A 16,882-nucleotide genomic window follows, 5' to 3' on the forward strand; every position below is an offset into this window, starting at 1 on the left:
TAAGGCCGCACAAAATAAATGTGTCCCAAATCGCACCCTATAGCTTATCTAGTGCACTTCCCTATTGGAGCCGTTCGGCCATCCGGATCTCGTAAGCTTATATATATATATATATATATGGATTGAAGTGAAACGAGAGGGCAGTGTTCAGGATGGGAGGATCAGGTTACTGCCCTATAGGGTCCTGGTCTGAAGTCGTGCCCTATAAAGGGATCAGGGTGCCATGTGGGATATAGATAACCAGTTCACTAACTGACCCTCTGCTGTAAAAATACAAAAAAAAAAAAAGTGTGTTATTTTTTATTAGATATATATATAGTATGTTTGCTTTTTAATTTGAGACTGTTTACGTCCTGACATGTAGGTCTGCTCTCACCTAGTGCCCAGAAATATATCTCCTAATATGCCCTATAGTCCACAGTAGAGTATATGATCTGTTCTGATCGCTTGTCTGAGATGGTATCGCCTGTTCTCCCCCTCTACCTATTTCTGAGATGGTATCGCCTGTTCTCCCCCTCTACCTATTTCTGAGATGGTATCTCCTGTTGTCCCCCTCTACCTATTTCTGAGATGGTATCGCCTGTTGTCCCCCTCTACCTATTTCTGAGATGGTATCGCCTGTTGTCCCCCTCTACCTATTTCTGAGATGGTATCGCCTGTTGTCTACCTTTTTCTGAGATGGTATCTCCTGTTGTCCCCCCTCTACCTATTTCTGAGATGGTATCTCCTGTGGTCCACCCTCTACCTATTTCTGAGATGGTATCTCCTGTTGTCCCCCTCTACCTATTTCTGAGATGGTATCGCCTGTTGTCCACCCTCTACCTATTTCTGAGATGGTATCTCCTGTTGTCCCCCTCTACCTATTTCTGAGATGGTATCGCCTGTTATCTCCTTACTTCAGCAGGGGAAAAGTGTATTCAGTCAGTCAGTACCAATTCTCTCCCCACCCCTTCCCCTTGGCTAACACCTTGCAGATCTACCAACATTGAATGTATAGGGCCAAATGAAAATGCTAGGGAGTGAATTGGAACTGGCCCTCAACTTACTGTCCCTGTTCGGGAGCATCCTCAATTTACTGTCCCTGTTCAGGAAGACCCTCAATTTACTCTCCCTGTTCGGGAGGACCCTCAATTTACTGTCCCTGTTCGGGAGGGCCCTCAATTTACTCTCCCTGTTCGGGAGGGCCCTCAATTTACTCTCCCTGTTCGGGAGGGCCCTCAATTTACTCTCCCTGTTCGGGAGGGCCCTCAATTTCCTGTTCGGGAGGGCTCCTCCCTGTTCGGGAGGGCCCTCAATTTACTCTCCCTGTTCGGGAGGACCCTCAATTTAGGACCCTCGATTTACTCTCCCTGTTCGGGAGGGCCCTCAATTTACTCTCCCTGTTCGGGAGGGCCCTCAATTTACTCTCCCTGTTCGGGAGGGCCCTCAATTTACTCTCCCTGTTCGGGAGGGCCCTCAATTTACTCTCCCTGTTCGGGAGGGCCCTCAATTTACTCTCCCTGTTCGGGAGGACCCTCAATTTAGGACCCTCGATTTACTCTCCCTGTTCGGGAGGACCCTCAATTTACTCTCCCTGTTCGGGAGGACCCTCGATTTACTCTCCCTGTTCGGGAGGGCCTCGATTTACTCTCCCTGTTCGGGAGGGCCCTCGATTTACTCTCTCCCTGTTCGGGAGGACCTCTGTTCGGGAGGGCCCTTTCTCCCTGTTCGGGAGGACCTCGATTTACTCTCCCTGTTCGGGAGGGCCCTCGATTTACTCTCCTGTTCGGGAGGGCCCTCGAGGGCCTCAACTCCCTGTTCGGGAGGGCCTCTGTTCGGGAGGGCCTTTACTCTCCCTGTTCGGGAGGACCCTCAATTTAGGACCCTCGATTTACTCTCCCTGTTCGGGAGGACCCTCGATTTACTCTCCCTGTTCGGGAGGACCCTCGATTTACTCTCCCTGTTCGGGAGGGCCCTCAATTTACTCTCCCTGTTCGGGAGGGCCCTCAATTTACTCTCCCTGTTCGGGAGGGCCCTCAATTTACTCTCCCTGTTCGGGAGGGCCCTCGATTTACTCTCCCTGTTCGGGAGGGCCCTCGATTTACTCTCCCTGTTCGGGAGGGCCCTCGATTTACTCTCCCTGTTCGGGAGGGCCCTCAATTTACTCTCCCTGTTCGGGAGGGCCCTCGATTTACTCTCCCTGTTCGGGAGGGCCCTCGATTTACTCTCCCTGTTCGGGAGGGCCCTCGATTTACTCTCCCTGTTCGGGAGGACCCTCGATTTACTCTCCCTGTTCGGGAGGATTGATTTTTTTTTCTCTTTTTTTTCTCTCTTTTATGTTTAATTATTGTTTTCTTTCTTTTTGTGTTCTGTTGCGTAGAGAGAATGAACGTTACTCCACAGATTCACATTAAACCTCCATTAATAAATATATTGAAGTAAATCTCCCCAGAAGGAGTTATTTAATCTCAGGTTAAACTGATTTAAAGCATCTCTAAGACAATATGTAGGTAGGATTCATGTTACCAAAAAAAAAAAAAAAAAAAGTAAAATTGATTGAAAATCTGAAGTTTTGTCTGTTTCTTAAAGCATTTATCATGCTTGTTCATTGTCAACTTTATAAAATGTTTTCTCTAAATTAGAGTAATTCAGCAATACTGAAACCAGGATTCAATCCCATCGCGCTGTCAGCTATTCGCCTTTTTAAAGGAGATGTTTCAGCGTCGTGCACGAGACCACATTCACGGTTAACCTTGCATATGTCAGCCGTGGTATATCAGACTGTATACTACTGTGTGACAACATTTATTTGTACTGCTCTAACTACGTTGGTAACCAGTTTATAATAGCAATATATATAGTATTTACAAATTAAGCAATAAGGCGTGGGTTGGTCCAAATACCACGGCTAAGGGCTGTGTGCAGGCACTCGGCGTTGCGTCGTGCATAAGAACAGCCCTTAGCCGTGATATATTGGCCGTATACCACACCAGAGTGGACTGTTATTGCTTAATTGTAAATACTAGATGAGCTATATGTTGCCAGCTGAGGGAGTCTGGGGATGGACAGGAGTCGATGTCCTGACACAAAGTTCCCGGGACAGGATCACTTTTTGTGTTAAAAAAATATATATATATTTCACCTTTATTTAACCAGGTAGGCTAGTTGAGAACACCTTTATTTAACCAGGTAGGCTAGTTGAGAACACCTTTATTTAACCAGGTAGGCCAGTTGAGAACACCTTTATTTAACCAGGTAGGCTAGTTGAGAACACCTTTATTTAACCAGGTAGGCTAGTTGAGAACACCTTTATTTAACCAGGTAGGCCAGTTGAGAACACCTTTATTTAACCAGGTAGGCTAGTTGAGAACAAGTTCTCATTTACAACTGCGACCTGGTCAAGATAAAGCAAAGCAGTTCGACAGATACAACGACACAGAGTTACACATCGAGTAAAACAAACATACAGTCAATAATACAGGAGAAAAGTCTATATACAGTGTGTGTAAATGAGGAAGGATAAGAGAGGTAAGGCAATAAATAGGCCATGGTGGCGAAGTAATTACAATATAGCAATTAAACACTGGAATGGTAGATCGGCAGAAGATGAATGTGCAAAGAAGCAAGATAAATAAATACTGAATGGGGATGAGGTAGATTGGATGGGCTAATTACAGATGAGCTATGAACAGGTGCAGTGATCTGTGAGCTGCTCTGACAGCTGGTGCTTAAAGCTAGTGAGGGAGATATGAGTCTCCAGCTTCAGTGATTTTTGCAGTTCGTTCCAGTCATTGGCAGCAGAGAACTGGAAGGAAAGGCGATCAAAGGAGGAATTGGCTTTGGGGATGACCAATGAGATATAACTGCTGGAGCGTGTGCTACGGGTGAGTGTTGCTATGGTGACCAGTGCGCCGAGATAAGGGTGGACTTTACCTAGCAGAGACTTGTAGATGACCTGGAACCAGTGGGGTTGGCGACGAATATGAAGCGAGGGCCAACCAACGAGAGCGTACAGGTCGCAGTGGTGGGTAGTATATGGGGCTTTGGTGACAAAACGGATGGCACTGTGATAGACTGCATCGAATTTGTTGAGTAGAGTGTTGGAGGCTATTTTATAGATGACATCACCGAAGTCGAGGATCGGTAGGATGGTCAGTTTTACGAGGGTATGTTTGGCAGCATGAGTGAAGGTGTGTGTAGTAGATTAGATCAGAAAATAGAAAGGTACATTTTATAATGTTGGTTTATATTTGTGAAACATTCCGATTGATGATAGTTTGTTTTATTTGTACCTTTTATTTAACTCGGCAAGTCAGTTAAGAACAAATTCTTATTTTCAATGACGGCCTAGGAACAGTGGGTTAACTGCCTGTTCAGGGGCAGAACGACAGATTTGTACCTTGTCAGCTCGGGGGTTTGAACTTGCAACCTTCCAGTTACTAGTCCAATGCTCTAACCACTAGGCTACCCTGCCGCCTCTACACTCTAACCACTAGACTACCCTGCCGCCTCTACACTCTAACCACTAGGCTACCCTGCCGCCTCTACACTCTAACCACTAGGCTACCCTGCCGCCTCTACACTCTAACCACTAGGCTACCCTGCCGCCTCTACACTCTAACCACTAGGCTACCCTGCCGCCTCTACACTCTAACCACTAGGCTACCCTGCCGCCTCTACACTCTAACCACTAGGCTACCCTGCCGCCTCTACACTCTAACCACTAGGCTACCCTGCCGCCTCTACACTCTAACCACTAGGCTACCCTGCCGCCTCTACACTCTAACCACTAGGCTACCCTGCCGCCTCTACACTCTAACCACTAGGCTACCCTGCCGCCTCTACACTCTAACCACTAGGCTACCCTGCCACCTCTACACTCTAACCACTAGGCTACCCTGCCGCCTCTACACTCTAACCACTAGGCTACCCTGCCGCCTCTACACTCTAACCACTAGGCTACCCTGCCGCCTCTACACTCTAACCACTAGGCTACCTGCCTCCCCTACACTCTAACCACTAGGCTACCTGCCTCCCCTACCCTCTAACCACTAGGCTACCTACCACCTCTACACTCTAACCACTAGGCTACCTGCCTCCTCTACACTCTAACCACTAGACTACCTGCCTCCTCTACACTCTAACCACTAGGCTACCTGCCACCTCTACACTCTAACCACTAGGCTACCTGCCTCCTCTACACTCTAACCACTAGGCTACCTGCCTCCTCTACACTCTAACCACTAGGCTACCTGCCTCCTCTACACTCTAACCACTAGGCTACCTGCCTCCTCTACACTCTAACCACTAGTCTACCTGCCTCCTCTACACTCTAACCACTAGGCTACCTGCCACCTCTACACTCTAACCACTAGACTACCTGCCTCCTCTACACTCTAACCACTAGGCTACCTGCCTCCTCTACACTCTAACCACTAGTCTACCTGCCTCCTCTACACTCTAACCACTAGGCTACCTGCCTCCTCTACACTCTAACCACTAGGCTACCCTGCCGCCTCTACACTCTAACCACTAGGTGATGAAGACCTGGAATGTTGGCTACAAATAAGGATCCTTGTTCTGAAATAATGAAGTGAACCTGAACTATACTGAGAGAAAAAATATATAAACGGTTCATATAAGTAAATCAGTCGATTTAAATTTATTAGGCCCGAATCTATGTACTTCACATGACTAGGCAGGGGTGCATAGGCCCACCCACTGGGAAGCCAGGACCAGCCTGATCTATAGACTTCACATGACTGGGCATAGGCCCACCCACTGGGAAGCCAGGACCAGCCTGATCTATAGACTTCACATGACTGGGCATAGGCCCACCCACTGGGAAGCCAGGACCAGCCTGATCTATAGACTTCACATGACTGGGCATAGGCCCACCCACTGGGAAGCCAGGACCAGCCTGATCTATAGACTTCACATGACTGGGCATAGGCCCACCCACTGGGAAGCCAGGACCAGCCTGATCTATAGACTTCACATGACTGGGCATAGGCCCACCCACTGGGAAGCCAGGACCAGCCTGATCTATAGACTTCACATGACTGGGCATAGGCCCACCCACTGGGAAGCCAGGACCAGCCTGATCTATAGACTTCACATGACTGGGCATAGGCCCACCCACTGGGAAGCCAGGACCAGCCTGATCTATAGACTTCACATGACTGGGCATAGGCCCACCCACTGGGAAGCCAGGACCAGCCTGATCTATAGACTTCACATGACTGGGCATAGGCCCACCCACTGGGAAGCCAGGACCAGCCTGATCTATAGACTTCACATGACTGGGCATAGGCCCACCCACTGGGAAGCCAGGACCAGCCTGATCTATAGACTTCACATGACTGGGCATAGGCCCACCCACTGGGGACGCAGGCACAGCCTGATCTATAGACTTCACATGACTGGGCATAGGCCCACCCACTGGGAAGCCAGAACCAGCCTGATCTATAGACTTCACATGACTGGGCATAGGCCCACCCACTGGGAAGCCAGGACCAGCCTGATCTATAGACTTCACATGACTGGGCATAGGCCCACCCACTGGGGACGCAGGCACAGCCTGATCTATAGACTTCACATGACTGGGCATAGGCCCACCCACTGGGAAGCCAGGACCAGCCTGATCTATAGACTTCACATGACTGGGCATAGGCCCACCCACTGGGAAGCCAGGACCAGCCTGATCTATAGACTTCACATGACTGGGCATAGGCCCACCCACTGGGAAGCCAGGACCAGACAATCAGAATTAGTTTTCCCCCCACAAAATAGCTTTATTACGGACAGAAATACTCCTCAGTTTCAACAGCTGTCCAGGCGGCCGGTTGGACTTATCGCCAATTTCTCTAAATTGACGTTGGAGGCGCCTTATGGTAGAGAAATGAACATTACATTCTCTGGCAACAGCTCTGGTGAACATTCCTGCAGTCAGCATGCCAATTGCACGCTTCCTCAAAACTTGAGACATCTGTAGCATTGTGTTGTATGACACAACTGCACATTTTAGAATGGCCTTTAATTGCCCCCAGCACCAGGTGCACCTGTGTAACATTCATGCTGTCTAATCAGCTTCTTGATATGCCACACCTGTCAGGTGGATGGATTATCTTGGCAAAGGAGAAAGGCTCACTAACAGGGATGTAAACAAATGTGTGCACATAATTTAAGAGAAATACGCATTTTAGTAGGTATGGAACATTTCTGGGATGTTTTATTTCAGCTCATGAAACATGGAACCAACACTTTACCTGTTGCCATTATGTTCTTGTTCGGTATAATTGGGTTAGGATCCAGATGAGAGGAAGCTTGTTTCGGGTTACTGTAGAGAGATCTGATGGTCTGATCTGGGAAACTGGATCACGTTGTGTGGAACAGAGCGTTGGTTGAATTCAATCCAAAAAACATCTTTTCACCATGGGAGACCAGCGTTCTCCCTCCTAGTGTTTTTAATCCTTCTGTTTGGCCAACCTTTACCACTTTTTATTGTTTACAAAGGGGTATGTCAATCAGATTAACAGAATCGGCAGGATTACATTGTCATTTTACACAGCTTCAAAAAAAAATAGGAAAGTCCATGCTATGTTGACGCAGGTGTTTCATACGTTAACAGTCTGTCATGACAGACCAAGAGAGCTTCATTCTTTAACAGTCTGTCATGACAGACCAAGAGAGCTTCATTCTTTAACAGTCTGTCATGACAGACCAAGAGCTTCATTCTTTAACAGTCTGTCATGACAGACCAAGAGCGCTTCATTCTTTAACAGTCTGTCATGACAGACCAAGAGAGCTTCATATGTTAACAGTCTGTCATGACAGACCAAGAGCTTCATATGTTAACAGTCTGTCATGACAGACCAAGAGCTTCATATGTTAACAGTCTGTCATGACAGACCAAGAGCTTCATATGTTAAGTCTGTCATGACAGACCAAGAGAGCTTCATACTTTAACAGTCTGTCATGACAGACCAAGAGAGCTTCATATGTTAACAGTCTGTCATGACAGACCAAGAGCGCTTCATTCTTTAACAGTCTGTCATGACAGACCAAGAGAGCTTCATTCTTTAACAGTCTGTCATGACAGACCAAGAGAGCTTCATTCTTTAACAGTCTGTCATGACAGACCAAGAGAGCTTCATTCGTTAACAGTCTGTCATGACAGACCAAGAGCTTCATATGTTAACAGTCTGTCATGACAGACCAAGAGAGCTTCATATGTTAACAGTCTGTCATGACAGACCAAGAGAGCTTCATTCTTTAACAGTCTGTCATGACAGACCAAGAGAGCTTCATTCTTTAACAGTCTGTCATGACAGACCAAGAGAGCTTCATTCTTTAACAGTCTGTCATGACAGACCAAGAGAGCTTCATATGTTAACAGTCTGTCATGACAGACAGACCATTCTTTAACAGTCTGTCATGACAGACCTTCATTCTTTAACAGTCTGTCATGACAGACCAAGAGAGCTTCATTCTTTAACAGTCTGTCATGACAGACCAAGAGAGCTTCATTCTTTAACAGTCTGTCATGACAGACCAAGAGAGCTTCATTCTTTAACAGTCTGTCATGACAGACCAAGAGAGCTTCATTCTTTAACAGTCTGTCATGACAGACCAAGAGAGCTTCATTCTTTAACAGTCTGTCATGACAGACCAAGAGAGCTTCATTCTTTAACAGTCTGTCATGACAGACCAAGAGAGCTTCATTCTTTAACAGTCTGTCATGACAGACCAAGAGAGCTTCATTCTTTAACAGTCTGTCATGACAGACCAAGAGAGCTTCATTCTTTAACAGTCTGTCATGACAGACCAAGAGAGCTTCATATGTTAACAGTCTGTCATGACAGACCAAGAGAGCTTCATTCTTTAACAGTCTGTCATGACAGACCAAGAGAGCTTCATTCTTTAACAGTCTGTCATGACAGACCAAGAGAGCTTCATTCTTTAACAGTCTGTCATGACAGACCAAGAGAGCTTCATATGTTAACAGTCTGTCATGACAGACCAAGAGAGCTTCATATGTTAACAGTCTGTCATGACAGACCAAAGAGAGCTTCATGACAGACCAAGAGAGCTTTTAACAGTCTGTCATGACAGACCAAGAGAGCTTCATTCTTTAACAGTCTGTCATGACAGACCAAGAGCGCTTCATTCTTTAACAGTCTGTCATGACAGACCAAGAGAGCTTCATATGTTAACAGTCTGTCATGACAGACCAAGAGAGCTTCATTCGTTAACAGTCTGTCATGACAGACCAAGAGAGCTTCATTCTTTAACAGTCTGTCATGACAGACCAAGAGAGCTTCATTCTTTAACAGTCTGTCATGACAGACCAAGAGAGCTTCATTCTTTAACAGTCTGTCATGACAGACCAAGACCAAAAGATGGGGAGTTAAAATTATTCTAGTCGGTGCCAGAATGGTATACTATGAATCAAGCTTGATCTAGTCAGGCTTTTTCTAAAGTTAGCCAGCTTCAGTTAGCTTCACATTCCATCTGTATGGTGGATATTGCTCTTCCGCCTGCCGCTAACGCTAGCAGTAACTGCATGTCGAATGCCGAACTTTATTGAGACGATGCTGAAACATCAATTCATGGGCGAGTCAATCCTACAATTTTTCAACGAAAAGTATGCTGATGACACAATTATTTATTCTAATATTGACAAGGCTTTCCAGGACTTACTGTTGGCCTTATTCAAGGGCAGCTTTTCCAATTCAAACTTGTTCTTCACGAAAAGGAAAACTAAGTTAATGGTTTTCTCTTCCCTGAATGTGAACAGATGGACTCACTTGTAGATTTGAACTAGAACAGGCCAGCAAATTGATATAGGGTCACCTCTGATGAGTGTCCTGGGATTTGGTTAGAACCAGGAACAAATCTTGTTCAAAGCACTTTTTAATCAGTCCAGGATTATGGTGATATTATCTATATGCCTCAGCAAGTACCGTAAACTTAACCTTAACTCCGGAGTGTATCATGGTGCTTTAAAGATGTATTACCAACGCTAGATCACTGACCCACAGCCTCCATTCTCATCAACGGGGTGGAGCCGGTTGAGAGCTTCAAGTTCCTTGGTGTCCACATCAACAACAATCTAACATGGTCCAAGCACACCAAGACAGTCGTGAAGAGGGCACGACAAAACCTATTCCTCCCTCAGGAGACTGAAAAGATTTGGCATGGGGGTCCTCAGATCTTCAAAAGGTTCTACAGCTGCACCATCGAGAGCATCCTGACGGGTTGCATCACCGCCTGGTATGACAACTGCTCTGCCTCCGACCGCAAGGAACTACAGAGGGTGGTGCGTACGGCCCAGTACATCACTGGGGCCAAGCTTCCTGACATCCAGGACCTCTATACCAGGCGGTGTCAGAGGAAGGCCCTAAAAATTGTCAAGAACTCCAGCCAACCCAGTCATAGTCTGTTCTCTCTGCTACCACACGGCAAGCGGTACCGGAGCACCAAGTCTAGATCCAAGAGGCTTCTCAACAGCTTCTACCATCAAGCCATAAGACTCCTGAACACCTAATCAAATGGCCACCCAGACTATTTGCATTGTGTGCCTCCCCCTCTTTTACACAGCTGCTACTCTCTGTTGTTATCATCTATGCAGAGTCACTTTAATATCTCTACCTACATGTACATATTACCTCAACTACCCAGTGCCCCCGCACATTGACTCTGTACCGGTACCCCCCTGTAAATAGTCTCACTATTGTTATTTTACTGCTGCTCTTTAATTACTTGTTACTTTTATTTCTTGTTCTTACCCATATTTTTTTTTAACTGCATTGTTGGTTAAGGGCTTGTAAGTAAGCATTTCACTAAGGTCTACACCTGTTGTATTCAGCATTTCACTGTGAGGTCTACACCTGTTGTATTCAGCATTTCACTAAGGTCTACACCTGTTGTATTCAGCATTTCACTGTGAGGTCTACACCTGTTGTATTCAGCATTTCACTGTAAGGTCTACTACACCTGTTGTATTCAGCATTTCACTGTGAGGTCTACTACACCTGTTGTATTCAGCATTTCACTGTGAGGTCTACTACACCTGTTGTATTCAGCATTTCACTGTGAGGTCTACTACACCTGTTGTATTCAGCATTTCACTGTGAGGTCTACTACACCTGTTGTATTCAGCATTTCACTGTGAGGTCTACTACACCTGTTGTATTCAGCATTTCACTGTGAGGTCTACTACACCTGTTGTATTCAGCATTTCACTGTGAGGTCTACTACACCTGTTGTATTCAGCATTTCACTGTGAGGTCTACTACACCTGTTGTCAACAAGATGTTTTCAGCATTTCACTGTAAGGTCTACTACACCTGTTGTATTCAGCATTTCACTGTAAGGTCTACTACACCTGTTGTATTCAGCATTTCACTGTAAGGTCTACTACACCTGTTGTATTCAGCATTTCACTGTAAGGTCTACACCTGTTGTATTCAGCATTTCACTGTGAGGTCTACACCTGTTGTATTCAGCATTTCACTGTAAGGTCTACTACACCTGTTGTATTCAGCATTTCACTGTGAGGTCTACTACACCTGTTGTATTCAGCATTTCACTGTGAGGTCTACTACACCTGTTGTATTCAGCATTTCACTGTGAGGTCTACTACACCTGTTGTATTCAGCATTTCACTGTGAGGTCTACTACACCTGTTGTATTCAGCATTTCACTGTGAGGTCTACTACACCTGTTGTATTCAGCATTTCACTGTGAGGTCTACTACACCTGTTGTATTCAGCATTTCACTGTGAGGTCTACTACACCTGTTGTATTCAGCATTTCACTGTGAGGTCTACTACACCTGTTGTATTCAGCATTTCACTGTAAGGTCTACTACACCTGTTGTATTCAGCATTTCACTGTAAGGTCTACTACACCTGTTGTATTCAGCATTTCACTGTAAGGTCTACTACACCTGTTGTATTCAGCATTTCACTGTGAGGTCTACTACACCTGTTGTATTCAGCATTTCACTGTGAGGTCTACTACACCTGTTGTATTCAGCATTTCACTGTAAGGTCTACTACACCTGTTGTATTCAGCATTTCACTGTGAGGTCTACTACACCTGTTGTATTCAGCATTTCACTGTGAGGTCTACTACACCTGTTGTATTCAGCATTTCACTGTGAGGTCTACTACACCTGTTGTATTCAGCATTTCACTGTAAGGTCTACCTACACCTGTTGTATTCAGCATTTCACTGTGAGGTCTACTACACCTGTTGTATTCAGCATTTCACTGTGAGGTCTACTACACCTGTTGTATTCAGCATTTCACTGTGAGGTCTACTACACCTGTTGTATTCAGCATTTCACTGTGAGGTCTACTACATCTGTTGTATTCAGCATTTCACTGTGAGGTCTACTACACCTGTTGTATTCAGCATTTCACTGTGAGGTCTACTACACCTGTTGTATTCGGTGCATGTGATTTGTAACATTTTATTTGATCACTGTGGGGGCGGCAGGTAGCCTAGTGGGGCGGCAGGTAGCCTAGTGGGGCGGCAGGTAGCCTAGTGGGGTGGCAGGTAGCCTAGTGGGGTGGCAGGTAGCCTAGTGGGGTGGCAGGTAGCCTAGTGGGGTGGCAGGTAGCCTAGTGGGGTGGCAGGTAGCCTAGTGGGGGTGGCAGGTAGCCTAGTGGGGTGGCAGGTAGCCTAGTGGGGCGGCAGGTAGCCTAGTGGGGCGGCAGGTAGCCTAGTGGGGTGGCAGGTAGCCTAGTGGGGTGGCAGGTAGCCTAGTGGGGTGGCAGGTAGCCTAGTGGTTAGAGCATTGGACTAGTAACCGGAAGGTTGCAAGCTGACAAGGTACAAATCTGTCATCCTGCCCCTGAACAGGCAGTTAACCCACTGTTCCTAGGCCAGTTAACCCACTGTTCCTAGGCCAGTTAACCCACTGTTCCTAGGCCAGTTAACCCACTGTTCCTAGACCAGTTAACCCACTGTTCCTAGACCAGTTAACCCACTGTTCCTAGGCCAGTTAACCCACTGTTCCTAGGCCAGTTAACCCACTGTTCCTAGGCCAGTTAACCCACTGTTCCTAGACCAGTTAACCCACTGTTCCTAGGCCAGTTAACCCACTGTTCCTAGACCAGTTAACCCACCGTTCCTAGGCCAGTTAACCCACTGTTCCTAGACCAGTTAACCCACTGTTCCTAGACCAGTTAACCCACTGTTCCTAGACCAGTTAACCCACTGTTCCTAGGCCAGTTAACCCACTGTTCTAGGCCAGTTAACCCACTGTTCCTAGGCCAGTTAACCAACTGTTCTAGGCCAGTTAACCCACTGTTCCTAGACCAGTTAACCCACTGTTCCTAGACCAGTTAACCCACTGTTCCTAGACCAGTTAACCCACTGTTCCTAGGCCAGTTAACCCACTGTTCCTAGACCAGTTAACCCACTGTTCCTAGACCAGTTAACCCACTGTTCCTAGGCCAGTTAACCCACTGTTCCTAGGCCAGTTAACCCACTGTTCCTACACCAGTTAACCCACTGTTCCTAGACCAGTTAACCCACTGTTCCTAGGCCAGTTAACCCACTGTTCCTAGACCAGTTAACCCACCGTTCCTAGGCCAGTTAACCCACCGTTCCTAGACCAGTTAACCCACCGTTCCTAGGCCAGTTAACCCACCGTTCCTAGACCAGTTAACCCACTGTTCCTAGACCAGTTAACCCACTGTTCCTAGGCCAGTTAACCCACTGTTCCTAGGCCAGTTAACCCACTGTTCCTAGACCAGTTAACCCACTGTTCCTAGACCAGTTAACCCACTGTTCCTAGGCCAGTTAACCCACTGTTCCTAGGCCAGTTAACCCACTGTTCCTAGACCAGTTAACCCACTGTTCCTAGGCCAGTTAACCCACTGTTCCTAGGCCAGTTAACCCACTGTTCCTAGGCCAGTTAACCCACTGTTCCTAGGCCAGTTAACCCACTGTTCCTAGGCCAGTTAACCCACTGTTCCTAGGCCAGTTAACCCACTGTTCCTAGGCCAGTTAACCCACTGTTCCTAGGCCAGTTAACCCACTGTTCCTAGGCCAGTTAACCCACTGTTCCTAGGCCAGTTAACCCACTGTTCCTAGGCCAGTTAACCCACTGTTCCTAGACCAGTTAACCCACTGTTCCTAGGCCAGTTAACCCACTGTTCCTAGGCCAGTTAACCCACTGTTCCTAGGCCAGTTAACCCACTGTTCCTAGGCCAGTTAACCCACTGTTCCTAGACCAGTTAACCCACTGTTCCTAGACCAGTTAACCCACTGTTCCTAGACCAGTTAACCCACTGTTCCTAGGCCAGTTAACCCACTGTTCCTAGGCCAGTTAACCCACTGTTCCTAGACCAGTTAACCCACTGTTCCTAGGCCAGTTAACCCACTGTTCCTAGGCCAGTTAACCCACTGTTCCTAGGCCAGTTAACCCACTGTTCCTAGGCCAGTTAACCCACTGTTCCTAGGCCAGTTAACCCACTGTTCCTAGGCCAGTTAACCCACTGTTCCTAGACCAGTTAACCCACTGTTCCTAGGCCAGTTAACCCACTGTTCCTAGGCCAGTTAACCCACTGTTCCTAGGCCAGTTAACCCACTGTTCCTAGGCCGTCATTGAAAATAAGAATTTGTTCTTAACAAACTTGCCGAGTTAAATACAAAATTTTTTTACAATCTTTTTAAAACTTTATGTTATGGTGTAATGGACCTTTCTCTCCACCAGGAGGCTAAAACACTGATACACTTTTATCTACAAAGCATTGATGGGACGACTCCCTTTGTATCTCTGTTCTCTACTGAACAGATCAGTTACTCAATACAGTCTTCGTTCAGTCGCTACTGTCCAAATCTGTTCCTGAGGTTAGAACTGAGATGGGGGGGGGGATATTTTTTCCATAATGCCCTTCATCCTGGAACATGTTTCCGAAGATATTGGAGTTAGAGGAGTTAGTGTCCTTGCCTGTTTTTAAGACTCTGATCGACAACACCGTTTGTGACAACTGCAGTTGTTTCTAATCTTCAATTGAATCTTTAACTCGTGAAATTGTCTTTTGTGTGTATTCCGTATTTTTCTGTCATGTTTTATGGACACGGCTTCTATTTCCCTGTTTTGACTTCTTGCCCTCGCAAAAAAAAAAAGGGGTTTTAACCTCAATGGGTTTTACCTGGTTAAATAAAAGTCAGCAGGCTGTGAAATAGGTGATTAGAAGTGGCGTTTTTATTTATTGTGAATGATGTCTTTGATGAGCTTATCAATGCACAAACACCTTTTTTCCCCCACCTATCAATAAAATAATTGTATAAAGTAATTTGAAAGTTTTACTGTGTGTGAACTTTCAAATGCATCCTGTTTTTACTTAATGTATAACGTGATGGGTATTTTAAATATTACTATTTTAAAAACATTTGATTAATAAAATGTTATGAGTCCACTTCCTCAAACGAAAGGGATGATGATGCAATCATTGCGAGATGGAGGGAATCTGATTTCATTGGTCCTCAACTCGACAGCTCAGTCATTTCAGTCGGGGTAAGTGGAGTTAGCCCTGAGTTAGCCTGTCCCGGAGCAGGTTAGTACTGAATGATTCGTTGCCATAGAAACGTACCTGGCTGAAAGGTGAGACACTTTCCTGTGACCGGTTATCCTGATTTTTGAACCTCGCTAACTCCTCAAACCTGCTCTGTAGTATAGGGCTCTGGACAGTATATCACTCAATATGTTGGCTACAAAGTACAACTGCCAGGCAGGTCTAATGTAGGGAGTGGCTGAAGATCCGTCTCCTGTAGTGTCTCAAATTTCTCCCTATTTCCTATTTAGTGCACTATATTTTGCAACAGCCAATAGGACACAATATAGGGAATAGGGAGCTATTCAGTACGCAGGCTTGGTGAGAGTAGCTGTCTGTGCTGGTTCTTGGTCCATCCTGGGACCAGTACTGCCTGGACAATAGGCTCTGTCTTGGTACTCGGATGAGAGTGTGAAGGATCATGCAGGGCTGGTGGACAACTGGTGTGCTCTGGAGTGAAGGGAAACGATCATGGTGAGACTTTCCACCACCTAAAGGCTTGGAAACCAGATGATGTGTTCTGTTTCTCTCCCTCTTGTATGCAGTGTTACGGAGTAGTGAACTACACCTTAGTTCAACTAGTAATTTATTAACTACAGTAGCTTGGTGGTAGTTGAACTGAACTCAAATCTTCGTCGTGTTTTCAGTAGTTAATTCGCGTTTTTGTCTGATAGGCTACATTGCACATTCTTTTAACGTCTGACTCCAAAGTGAAGAGAGTCTGTGACATTTCAGATTCATGACGAAGTAGTTTGATGAGGTGAACTGCTTTTTTTTTTCGAAGTAACTTCAGTTAGATAAACTATATTCTTAAGGACGGCTTTACTATAGCTTGACTTCCCCCAGTGTAACGTAATTGGTAGCTTTGGTCAACTAATATGTTCAGAGGAGCTTCCCTCAACACTGCTTGTGTGTGTTTTAATTTCCATCTGAACTGCCACATCTGCTCCTGCCACACCCTCTAGTGCTCATCCGGTGTCTCATTGACCTGCCACCACTCCCCCAGTGCTCTCTCTCTATCCTCTCTCTCTCTCTAGCTCCCCCCTCTCTCTCTAGCTCCCCCCTCTCTCTCTCTCTCTCTCTAGCTCCCCCTCTCTCTCCTCTCTCTCTCTAGCTCCCCCTCTCTCTCTAGCTCCCCATCTCTCTCCTCTCTCTCTCTAGCTCCCCCCTCTCTCCCCCTCTCTCTCTAGCTCCCCCTCTCTCTAGCTCCCCCCTCTCTCTAGCTCCCCCTCTCTCCCCTCTCTCTCTAGCTCCCCCTCTCTCCCCCTCTCTCTCTAGCTCCCCCTCTCTCTCTAGCTCCCCCTCTCTCTAGCTCCCCCTCTCCC

General features: G+C 46.4%; 1 protein-coding gene across 1 annotated transcript; it reads right to left on the reverse strand.

Moving 5' to 3' along the window:
* Window positions 1-5,665: 5,665 nt before the first annotated feature.
* On the reverse strand, window positions 5,666-6,709 carry LOC135564038 (small nuclear ribonucleoprotein-associated protein B-like). Its single transcript, XM_065008444.1, has one exon. The coding sequence runs from the start codon at window positions 6,707-6,709 to the stop codon at window positions 5,666-5,668; it is 1,044 nt and encodes a 347-aa protein (XP_064864516.1).
* Window positions 6,710-16,882: the final 10,173 nt, after the last annotated feature.

The sequence above is a fragment of the Oncorhynchus nerka genome, linkage group LG23, assembly GCF_034236695.1.
Source record: "Oncorhynchus nerka isolate Pitt River linkage group LG23, Oner_Uvic_2.0, whole genome shotgun sequence".
NCBI lineage: Eukaryota > Metazoa > Chordata > Actinopteri > Salmoniformes > Salmonidae > Oncorhynchus > Oncorhynchus nerka.

Excerpts from the sequence above, each read along its gene's own strand:
- LOC135564038 (XM_065008444.1), bottom strand. The coding sequence starts at position 6,709 with ATGCCCAGTCATGTGAAGTCTATAGATCAGGCTGGTCCTGGCTTCCCA.